The sequence below is a fragment of the Dufourea novaeangliae genome, unplaced genomic scaffold (assembly GCF_001272555.1).
Source record: "Dufourea novaeangliae isolate 0120121106 unplaced genomic scaffold, ASM127255v1 scaffold60, whole genome shotgun sequence".
In the NCBI taxonomy this organism is placed as follows: domain Eukaryota; kingdom Metazoa; phylum Arthropoda; class Insecta; order Hymenoptera; family Halictidae; genus Dufourea; species Dufourea novaeangliae.
The window spans coordinates 2,301,506-2,313,987 of NW_015373935.1; the positions used below are offsets into that span (position 1 = coordinate 2,301,506).

The 12,482-nt window shown below is 43.5% G+C and overlaps 1 protein-coding gene across 3 annotated transcripts in view; it reads right to left on the bottom strand.

Annotated features, from left to right (window-relative positions):
- LOC107185337 (DNA N6-methyl adenine demethylase-like) overlaps positions 1–12,482 on the bottom strand; it is a 169,440-nt gene that overhangs the window by 21,029 nt on the left and 135,929 nt on the right. For all 3 annotated transcript variants that reach the window (XM_015572998.1, XM_015573000.1, XM_015572999.1), the window contains one exon: positions 8,114–8,353. In XM_015572998.1, coding sequence (XP_015428484.1) covers positions 8,114–8,353 — 240 coding nt within the window. The remainder of the gene's footprint in view (positions 1–8,113; positions 8,354–12,482) is intronic.

A 12,482-nucleotide genomic window follows, 5' to 3' on the forward strand; every position in this document is an offset into this window, starting at 1 on the left:
CTATCAACCTCTCGACCACAAACACCGATTCACGGCCACTTTGGGGGTTCCCCCTCCCAACGGAGTTTCTCGACCCCGGATCACCTACTAGTCCTACTCCCTGGTCCACTCTCGACCCAATTCTTTTTTTTTCAGACGGTTAAACGCCCCCATAGAAGATACGACTTGTACGACAAGTTGCACAGGGAGCTGTACAAGACGATTAGAACAGATTTTCAGCCTGCGAGTTATACGACTGGGCTGCTAACGTCTCAACTGTCGTTTAGATAGTCGGAGCGTCCTAGGTTGTACGATCAGTTGTACTATAAAACGTATGCACAGTAAATCCTCGATTAGTGTTGAAAGGCTCGTGTTAATGGGAAATTTTTATAACGTTCTTTTTTTCAATGATCCTATCGCAGACCTTGCGATTTTTTGGTAGCAATCGAATGTTGAAGCTTTCAGAATGTTCTGTTAAATTTTTAACTAAAGGGTATAGGAGGATAAGGGGGTCAAAAGTGCTCTTATACCGATTTGGACTTGGAATATACCATTTTATAGTTGTCTAAAATATTTTTCATCATTCTTGATTTTTCGCAACTAGGATACTCAATTAAAAAATCGCAAAAAAATCTCCAACACGTACCCTAATAAATACTATCTGTCAGATTTATTACAGAATTTTTGCACTTATTAATTATTCAAATTTTGCGGCAGCCACGTCAAACCGCTTCGAAAATCGAGCCAGAAATTGATTTCAAGGCGCGCTCGCGCGTCACTGTGTCCGCTAAAACTGAGGGGGTTGCAAATTTATAGACGAATTAGCCGCAGCAATCAGTCCCGCATCGATACGTTTATTTCATTAACCATTCCATGATGCGCGGATGATCGCGCGCTGGTTGAGCGTGTGCGTACTCGTGCGCGTAGCGAAAATTCATTTATCAAATGCGATGTACCAAGCATCCCACTCCACGATTCCCACCCCATCTGGATCAACCAACCCTGTACACACTGGGTATCCGTGAGCAAACTAGCGAGGGAACGTGTGGTTCAACTGTTTTCGGTTGTGTTCGATCTATGGCGATCGATACGATTATTTAACTCGGGCAATCGAAGATTTTGAAACATACCAATTTTATTCACATGCTTTCGACGTTTATGTCGAGTATACTCGTAATAAAAAAAGTTGCATTTGCTATTTGAAGTAGAATTTAGGTAAAACAAAATGTATATTCGTAATTTTAATACATTTGGTTCAGAGCTGAACGGGTGTACAATATAGCACACAAAAAAAAAGGTGGAAGATTTGTTTGTTAATTATTTCACAAAAATACGATAATTATGGTAATGCTGGGTAAGTTGGGAATCATTTGTGAGGAGCAGTATTTTTAACAATAGCAGCAAAAACATTCCGATTATCCAATTCGAACACCTTGTTAAAACGATCCCACAAAAACGATTCTCCTTGTTATCGATCGGAGCAGGTACGCGCGACGGTTCCGATTCTCCGAAACGTTTTTGCCTCCCATCCCATACTTGACAATAATAATTTCCCAACGATTTTATCGTCCCCCATCGTTTCCTCGCGAGAACCAGAGACACGGAGGATTTATACGTGGGCTCTCTGGTCGCGCTTAAATCGTCGGTGGTGGGGGGATCGGCAAGCTGGGGGAGGGGGGAGGGGCGATATACCGTAGAAAACGGTGGACCGCGCTATCTAGATCTGAACGACGCGATTTTATTCACGGCTGTTCGCATTCGGGGTGAAAACAATGCGAAGCGAGCCGATTCCGTGGAGGGTGAAAAAAAAAGGGGATGGTGGGGGGCAGAGGAGGAAAGCAAGGCGAAGAAAAAAAGAGAGAAAAATACACGGGACACAAAGCAAGCGCGCGATACACCATTCGTGTTTTTTTTCACAGCACCCTCTCCTCTCCTCCTCCGTTGAATTGGTTCACTCCAGGTGAGATCGAGATTAATGCCCGCACAAGAATTTCGATACGATTTATTTATTTACTCCGTTCGTTTAATTCTTTGAGGCACACGATTTTAAAGAAAATAAAAACCCTAATTGCACACAATTTTTTTTAATATCAAAGAAAATTATATAAAAATAATATATTACTGTATGACTATGAGTAACTTCAACTTTTCGAGGTGGGTTAAAATATATCCCAACATGCATAAAAAGCTAAGCAAAAGGTGGGACAGTTTTTAACCCACCTAACTCTAAAGAGTTAATTTAAATTTCAAGAACCATCGACGAACGCAAAAACAGGAAAGTCGGATACCTCGCAATCTCGACAAGCGAAAACCGCACATGTGTTTCGCGGTCGAACGCAATTGGCGGACGAGCAACCAGACCGGCATGGCGTCGCGTGGCGTTTCGTGGTTTCGGTTTACTGCATAATGACGCGCAGCAGGGCCACGCCGCGTCCCGTAACGCTGATTCCTTTATCGGCGACGATATTGCCAATTACCGTATCGAGGGTGTGCAGGGTAGGGGACGGGGGAAAGAGGGAGGGGGATTGACCACGTTTACGCGGGCCGATAGCCTCGTTTAACGCGCCCGCTCGCTACGAGTGATTAACGCTCGCCGGTGTCCCGCGAACGACACGAAAATCCCCGAATATTACGAAACTTCAACCGAGAACTTGCTTGCAATAATTCTAAAAAGCCACTCGATTTTGATGAAACTTCGTACGTCTGTTAAGCAGTCAAAAATAAAGGATACGTATTTTTTTTCATTGGCTGAGACGCGACTTTAAGGGGTGAAACCACCCCTCGAAGTTTCGATCCGAAATTTTTTTGTTATAAGCAAATTATATTTTGGACAATTTGTTAGCACCATATTATTCTACATAAAGAATCGCAAACCTCGTCCATTAGAGGTTTTCATGTATCTCCTTTGGTTTTCGAGATAGTACTTTCGTGTCGGAACTTCGAGGGGTGGTTTCACCCCTTAAAGTCGCGTCTCAGTCGATAAAAAAAAATACGAATTGTTCCTGGTTATAATTTACAATTTGTTTATAGGAAACATTTCGTAAATTGAATTGGCGTGTTTGGAGCTAATGGTATGTACAGTAAATCATAGATAAGTGTTCGAAGGCTCCTCGGCATTGACAAAGAGATCCCTAGGTGTAACGCTGACTTTTTAATGAGGTTTAGCACACTGTGATAGAACGTGGAATTCTGAAGCCAATGGTGGTTGTTTCAGCCGGATATGGCCATTAGTTTATGAAATATTTAATGTTCAGTGCCGAGGAGCCTTCGAACGCTCATCGAAGATTTATTGTGGGTATTTTCCCAATGGTTCATACCTTTAAAGCCTTCCTTGTATATGCTAAGTTAGTTAATGAAATTGCGTCTATGATACATATATTGTCAATTATACGGCGGAAATTGCTTACACACGACGAATTACAGTATCGGTCCAAATTCGGCAACCTTCCCCTACTACTATTAATCATAATCGTGACCACGAATGTCTGAAGGTATGGAAAATGCCTACATGATAAACTCCAAACACGCTGAATCAATTTACCAAATGATTCGCATAAACAATATTGAAATTATAAAGGAGAATAAGACACCAAATTAAACAACCCCGAAATTCCAAAAGAGCACAACGACATTACCAACGACCCAACAACCATTTCATCTCCGTCCACGCAATCGTACCCAATAAAACCCAGTCTACCGTGCAGATACCTCTCGAAAGAATAACAATAAACGTATACCACGGTCCAAGTAAACGGTGCAAGAAAATATAAAAATTCTCCCCAGAATACAGACAAAACAAAGGAAACTAGAGATGGGGAACAAAGTACGTATTAAATCCCCATGAAAAGAAAACAAAAAGAGACCAAGAGGGTTGTGGCGGTGGTAGTTCTTACCCTGTGGTGATCCGAGAGCACTGTGCGGTCGCCGCCCTGCCCGTGGTGTCGGTATCGGATAGTTTTCCGCGGGATTTTTCCCTCGTGACAAGGGTACGGCTGCGATGAGATCTCGGCCGCCGAAATAACAGCATAACGTCGGGGGCAAGGGTAGACTACCAGCAGACAGCGACTATGGGGGCGGTGACCGGCCGCCAACGCGAATCAATACCCGCAGGAACAGGAACCACCACCGGCCCCGGCGGCACGAGAAAGGGGAGAGAGACAGAGACAGAGAGGGTGAGACGAAACGTCCGTGGAGCAGCGCGCGGGAGAGAGAACGAGAGGGGTGGAGTTAGGAAAAGGGAGCAGTATCAAGAGGAGCAAAGAGGGTGGCCGACGAAGGCGGAGAATGACGGGCCGGGTGGAACAAGGGTGGCACAGCCCGCCCCACAGTGGGACGAAACGGGTAAATCTTTGGACGTCCAATTTTCTTATAAACGACCAATCGTATCTTTATTGACCTCCATTCGTCCCTTGTGTCAATTCGACACATTTTTCTCCTAAGAAATGGTGTTATTCTGTCATGTGTAGGTAAATTTTAAGTGAGCCTTCGTGACTTTTATTTTAGACTTTTGCAAATTCAACTATTTATCTCTTCGTTATATTAATTTCTCACCACTGTGTCAGTTTGACACCGAAGGACACATTAACTTGGGAAAATGAGGGATGGATGATAAATAATTTTTTCAAAGCATGATTTGTTTAGATAGATAATATATTAAAAAAATTGATTTTTTTCTTTCTGTTAATCCGTTATCGATTGACCCTGTACTATAGGTCGTTGGAATTATTATCTACTAGGGATCGAAAAAAAGGACAACACTTTGAGAATACTACCTTTATCCCCTTTTAATGAGCGGTTTAAGGAGCGTAGAGATTGTATCGGATATGAAAATGATTGCGAGCCTTTGATTGCTGAGCCGGAGAGAGGTAGCTGCTGAGGAGGGTGGGCCTAGAATTGTGGACTCGGAGACAAAGGGGTTACTATGTTGGATCTTGGGCTCGTGGAATCGAGAGGAGGTCCAAGTAGTTTTTGATAATATCGGTACGATGTTAATTTGAAACTTCTAGGGGATGGACTACCCAGTCCTTCTTGTCGGGTGGCTTCAAAAGCGCGGGCATTTAGGGGAACATCAAAGGGGACACGAGATCTGACGTCGAGATGTTGGATACGAAAGTGTACGGGGTGAGAGAAAGAAATTGGTTGCTGAGTTTGGATAGCCAGGGGACCCTAACAGTCCAAACACGAGGAACTGAATGAAAAGGAATGTTGGTATTCTTCCTTTAATAATCTGTCTCGTGCTCTAGTTGAGCTACGAAAAAGTTAACGGATCAGAATTAGCCACCAAAAGGCACAAGGCGTCGTTCGCTTTGATCGGAATTCTTTGGTTGTACGTGTCCCATCTTCTCAACCGACGAAGAGTCCTAAGCGTCTGATTGCGATGACCATTCTAACCCGGTCAGCTGTTCAAAGCCCATCTATATGATAATTCCTTGCGACTGTATGTGTGTGCGAAGCACGCGAAAGAACGCCAGAACCAGGCCGTAAAATTTACGGGGCTGGCCGAGCGGCATAAGCCACCTTAGCGATCCGTCTACCGCGTCCGTGGCTAATGGAAATATTGTAATAGTCACGTCTGCCTTGGAATATAATGCGAGGAGAGACGTGCAGGAAATGTACATACATCGTCGAATCGAGGGGCGTTAATCTCGAGACATTAATCCGAGGATACGAAAGATCAGGCACCCAAGAACTTTGCTACCCTTGAGATTCTATTATAAACCTAGAATCTTTCGTTTCTTGAACTCTGTTCACACGTTGCTGGTGGGAGGGTTGGAAATGTACAACTTCAGGTGTTCTAAAAATATTTAGAAACTACTACTTAACTTTTGTTTGTCAAACTTTAAATTTAGGAAAAGCAACTTTGAAAGTACTATCTTGAAAACCAGAGGAAATACATGAAAACTTTTAATGGACGAGGTTTGCGGTTTTTTATGTAGAATAATATGGTGCTAAAAAATTGTCCAAAATATGATTTGTTTATAACAAAAAAATTTCGGATCGAAACTTCGAGGGGTGGTTTCACCCCTTAAAGTCGCGTCTCAACCGATAAAAAAAATACGTATCCCTTATTTTTGACTGCTTAACAAACATACGAAGTTTCATCAAAATCAGAGGGGGACACTATCGTGCCTCCCTCATAAGTACTTATGCCGAAAAATCGAGAATCGACAGAATAAAAACAATCATGCTTGAAAAATCGTCGTTGTCCAACTACACCTGGGCTAGAATACCCAAAAAGGAGTACGTAATTATTCCTGAAACCGGCCAAGAAGCCTACAGATGGAGAAGTCCCCAAGTTAAACCCTCGAATGCCAAGTGAACGTTCCATTCCCCAACCGTGTTTCTCCCCTCCTCCTTTCCCAATAAACGACGAGGCGTTCGTCCGTTAATGGGGCAGTAAATTTCGCCAAGGCTGGCCCGTTCGCGGATTGAATTCAAGGGTTCAACGAGGTGACCTTGGGACGGCGGTAGCCCCCACGATAGTCGCGAACGGAGAGAGAGAGATATTCTGCGCGGAGAGTGAGCCGCGTTGGGACCCGCTTGGCGGCTTCACTGCCGCGGGATTATCCTCTCTGTGTTCCGCGCGGGAAACACACGTCGTGGCTCGCGCACAGACTGGTTTGCCCAGTAACCTCGCGCCCGGAGGGACGGGATGCACACGGACGAAAACGAACGTGGAGAACCGCATTCCTCCTTCCTCCCTCTGGACGACCAAGCCTGCTGCTGTGGCAACCTGGCTCGTCTCCCTCGGTTCGAGATTTCTCTTTCGCGACAAAAGAGGGAGAGAGAGAAAGAGCTCGAATACGTCTGATGATCCTTGTTGAAGCTGGGTTAAATGGTGAACGGGGAGGAATCTTTTTGTTTTTGTGGATGGTCAATTTTTCTTTGCGCCGTCGTGGGTTTTACTGGTGGAATCCTCGCAACAGAGGATTTCCTGGAAAAACTTGCAACAGAGGATTTCCTGCATCATACCATTGGGTTTATCAATAAGTATTCGTTTTCATAGAAGATCAATGATCGATCCTGTTTAATTTATATTAGAGGAAAGACACTTTTAATTCAATAATATTTCACGCTACAAAGAAACAAAAATTGTGAATCATTTATTGCTGCATCGAACACCTGGCAATATTTGTAACCGGTTAATCGTCCACACGAGGTATTCGAGACACGCTGGAACGGGCGAAGCAAGCAGCAAGGCGTGTTTCCTTGCAGGGTGAAGACAGATTGAAGTAATGAGCCGAGGAACGGGGTGTCTAGGTCAAGGTCCTTTGGCCCCGGGTTTAACATCGGGTGTGTACACGAAACGGAGGGAAGGAGTCGTCGACGTCGAGACGGGGAGAGCTGTTTATTCCCTGAAGTGTGCTACGTGGTGTTACATGCCGATACACCGGCCGGAGAGATTACTACTACCGGGCCGAGGTAGAAGGAGTTGGAGGAGGCCGTGGGGATCGATGCAATCCTTGGGGGCCAAGACGCTTGTAATCCCATAAAGGATTTTCAACTCGAGTTGAGCTCGTGCCAGGCGCAACGACCGAATGCAACAGAATCACTGCGATTTTTCTGAGGGTTTTGAATCTCTGTGACCAAATCTTATTTCGAAATTTAAATGAAATTTTTTTATTTATTGTCAGGGATGTGAGAGGCGTGATCTGAAATAGGTGCCACTATCCTTAGATTCACCAAAATTCGACTTTGTTTTAACCCTTGATATAAAAAGAAATAAAAAGAAACCTTATTTCGAACTTTAAATAAAAAATTTGTATTTTCAAGATTCGACTTCAGGACGTTGTTTTAATTGTCAGAGTGGAACAAAGTGATGCATCTTTTTTTATAATCCATAGGAAATATTTTAGTGGATATATTTTTCCGTAGATTTGTCTATGACAAAGACGGAAATGATGAAAGACAAAGAAGGATATGTCTGTCGCAGACAATAGATTAACCCGATCATTTATGAGAGAACGAAAATTCTGCCAAGAAACGGCGACGGTTGTAAATCATCAGCAGCTCCAGGGGGATAACGATCGTAAGCAGCGTTACGTAACTCCAAATAAATCAATATGCAAGTGAATCTCACGCAGAGGGGATCCTGATGAAAGGTTGGAGGAAGTGGAAGAAGAAGAAGACTCACCATAGAAACGACAGGAGGCGGCGGATTTCCGTTCCTTAGGGCGCCGGTTTGCTGGTTCGCCGCGGGATTCAGATTGTCCTTGGACTGCTGCATGGGATCCGGTTGATGGATCGTTTGTTGGGTTTGTTGTTGCGTCTGTTGCTGGTGCTGTTGCAGTCCCCCTATACCCGTCTGTGGACTGCCCAAGCCTGCAGGTGCGCTGTCCGGTGTGCTGACTTGTCGGGCGATCTTTCGATAACTCTGCAACAGGGAACAGGTTCATCTTCCGTTAGAATAAAGAAGGGAAACTCGCTGCTTGCGGGTGGAATGTTATTAGCATATACACTATCATCCAGAAGTATCCGAAGACACTAATAGGATGATGGAAATCTGCGAAATATTCGACGAATTTTTATAAATATTTTCTGTACGAACATTGGCGTAACTAGCATTTTTGTCAATTTGACAAAATATAGTAAACTCCTTATTAGTATCCATTTAGTACATATGTTCCCTAAAAAAAAAATTGCCCATTATTGATGTATCTGAGAAAAAAGGCCCTGCAATTTCCCTGCAAAAAAAATCCTCCATTGAAACCACAACAGATCGCAGCGGAATCGTGCGTATTTTTCCCTCCTCGAAAACGCTCAAAAATAGAAACGTAGAACAAAAAGGTTGGCTCGAACACGATATTCCCGACGTAAGGATAAAACGTCCAAAGCGGACAAGAAGGAATTCAAGAAGCAGCCGCGAGCGGTTAGGGGGTGAAATTTACGGGACAGAGACGGCGATTCACTTGGATCCCAATTATCGAATAACTGTCATCCTCGAGTGAGAGAAGTGGGACCGACACACACGCAAAAATAGTGTTTCTTTTCCTTTTTTCTTCGAAAAAATGGTACTCCCCCCTGTCCCTAAGGTTTCAGGCGGTTAGTTGCTGAGGAGATCTGCGCGATCGTAGGAAGGAAGGAAATGAAGGAAGTGTGGCGTGCGCTGGTGGTGGCCGGTTGCACGCCATTGTGACCCTAATGCTAAAAATAACAAGTTGGCCGAAGTAGGCCGTGGCGGCTGAAACGGTTTCCATAGTTCAACAAGCGCCGCCACCAGCCGCCGTCGTCGTCGGACCGAGTAGCTATAAGCGGATCCCCCTCTCTTATCCCGCCTGGCAAACTTGATCAATTATTACGACGTTCCTCCAGCGACGATATCGCTTGCGGGTTACGCTCTAGTGTCCCGTGATACGCGAATCATCGAGAAAACTTGAACCAGGGGGGTGTGTGTCCCTCACGGAATGCTTGAGTTGCGGTCATTGTGACTTGAAGGATGAAAGTAGTCTTCTAATCATTGGTACGGGCTGATAAAGGTCGCGAGAAAACGTGGAAGCTCTGAAAGACAGCGATTCACGTGTTACATATGTGTTAGTATCACTTAAGAGGTTAACGCACTGGAGATCGATAAAGATTGTGTCAATGATTTGCTTGCATTTCAATTTGTGTCAGTGATTATGAAAGTGGCGTCACATAAATTAATGTAAGTCGTGATGTGACACCAAATAAAGCGATAAGTTCGATTTCTAGTTTCAGTTTTTCCCTTATATCACTGTCGTAATTAAAGGGTACATTTGTTCATTGAATATTCGAAAGGAAAGAAGACACCATCATCTAGGAAAATAATTTTGGAACCGATCAATCGATCGGTTGAATGCACAAGGTACCCTCAGAAGCAAACTCGGCTTCTGCTAGGGGAAAAAGCAGTCTAGGAACAAGGCCTTCTGTCACGTGGTCTCGGGAATTATTGAAATTTATGCCAAATTAACATCCAATTTAACACTTTATTATTTATAGTACTTGAAATAAATTTACCAAGTGTTAGGAGGCCTTTCTCTTACGCCACTTTTTCCCCTAGTAGAAGTCGAGTTTGCTAGTCAGTGTTACAGAAATAGTGTCCCCTCTACGATAACTGTTCCAAAGCAGTTCCGAGTTTCGAGCATTAATCGAACATTTACTGTACTTCTAAAAACGAGATTTCTTGTTACCAATCACAAATGTGGTTCTAATCCACCTACACAAGAAGAACTAGGTACTGAAATCGTGAATAATTTCAAGGTTCCTCGTACAGAGACTCGATTCACTTGGTAACCGGAATTAAATCAATGCTTCGAGGATTTTCGCACGGAATTAAACGACATTTAAGAAATTTAAAGGGATCAATAACAGTTTTCTCATGGTGTGTTCGAGCGTCAATCTATATTGGATAACTCGTGCACTAGGAGGCACAGCCTTGCAACGAAGTCTGGAATTACTTAGCGGCATAATTGAGGCGTGTCGATTTACGGCACGCTTCAATATACGAACATGGGCGAACAGAATCGATATACAGCAATCTGTACAGTAACACATAAAGAACACTACATGAAGAAAATTTTTCGTAAAAATTATATATTTCAGGTGACGCTTATTACTCCACAGTAGCATTTGCGGTTAGTATCCCTCAAGCAATATTCATTTAAGACTTTCAACAATTTCGTAATAATTTGTAATATTTACTGCATATCCAACGAGTGTCCTAGTATTTATGAACGGGAGTGTACGTAGGCCTCGAATATTCCCTACCGTTTGTACGTACGCTTCTTATGGTTCTCGCGGCATGAATCATCGGAACAATATATACCCAAGGTCTCAATACGACTTTTGCTCAATCTTACTCACAGTTCTATCTCCAACAATTAGTACAACAATACACACGATATTAAAAAAAAACGTCGATCACCTTAAAACGACCTTCAAGATGACCTTGGAAGGATTCCTGTTTATCTAAATAAATATTAGTTTTAGGCAGCGAAGTAGATCTCCAAGTTTTCAATTGACAAATTAAAGTTCTCCCTCCAAAAATAAAAAAAAAAAAAATAAAATAAGGTGCAAAAAACTTAGGTCTGTTCGATATCCATCTTTCGACTTTAAAATAAATATTAAATTATGTAATTTTAAAATAACGATTTAAAGGTCTGAATTTTGTTCTGCCTAAATTCTGAAAAAATTCAAAAAGTGGAGTTACTCACTTTGGTCTCCGAACGGCTCAAATTTTATTACAGAGGATAATTGAACCACGATGGACACTGTTTGTGCTGTATAATAAAGTAATGAAAGTGGCGTACGATGTATAGGAAATCCTCGATGAAGGCTCCTCGGCACTGAACATTGAATATTTCATAAACTAATGGCCATATACCTCTGAAACAATTATCGTTGCTTTCAGAATTTCAAACTCTATTAAACATCATTAAAAGGCAAGCGTTACACCTGGTGACATCTCCTTGTCAATGCGGAGGAGCCGTCGAGCACTCATCAAGGATTTACTGTACATAATTTTTCCGAAATATCGCCCTTCTTTTTTCGTTACAGACCAGATGTCCTGTTAAACATCATTAAAAGGCCAGCGTTACACCTGGTGACATTTCCTTGTCAATGCGGAGGAACCGTCGAGCACTGATCAAGGATTTACTGTACATAATTTTTCCGAAATATCACCCTTCTTTTTTCGATACAGACCAGATGTCCTGTTAAACATCATTAAAAGGCCAGCGTTACACCCGGTGACATCTCCTTGTCAATGCGGAGGAACCGTCGAGCACTCATCAAGGATTTACTGTACATAATTTTTCCGAAATATCACCCTTCTTTTTTCGATACAGACCAGATGTCCTGTTAAACATCATTAAAAGGCCAGCGTTACACCCGGTGACATCTCCTTGTCAATGCGGAGGAACCGTCGAGCACTCATCAAGGATTTACTGTACATAATTTTTCCGAAATATCACCCTTCTTTTTTCGATACAGACCAGATGTCCTGTTAAACATCATTAAAAGGCCAGCGTTACACCTGGTGACATCTCCCTGTCAATGCGGAGGAGCCGTCGAGCACTCATCAAGGATTTACTGTACATAATTTTTCCGAAATATCACACTTCTTTTTCTGTTACAGACCAGATGTCCTAATACTTATGAGTGGTGGTGCGGTAGTGTCTGTACCTGCGTTGTGGCGCGAGCAGCGTGTAGTCGCGTCGCGGCTCGTATCACGTGCGCGCGCATCTATAAATAGACAAGGTCTCGGGCCCACGCTAAGCCCCACGGGGCAGGAGGAACGCGTCTACGTATGTATATACTATATACGCATGCGTTTACGCGTCTCTCTCGTCACCCGCTGAGATATTTCGTTGGTGGGTGCCCGAGAACGTGCTTTCCACGAGAGATCAGAGATCCCAGGGAGCCACGCACACATGGTAGCCACGAAGCAACACGTGCTGCTGCTGCTGCCGGCTGAGTCCGCTGGGAACAGTTCCGAAGCAACACGCCTGGAACCGAATCGACGCGCTCGTAACGGTCACGTGACG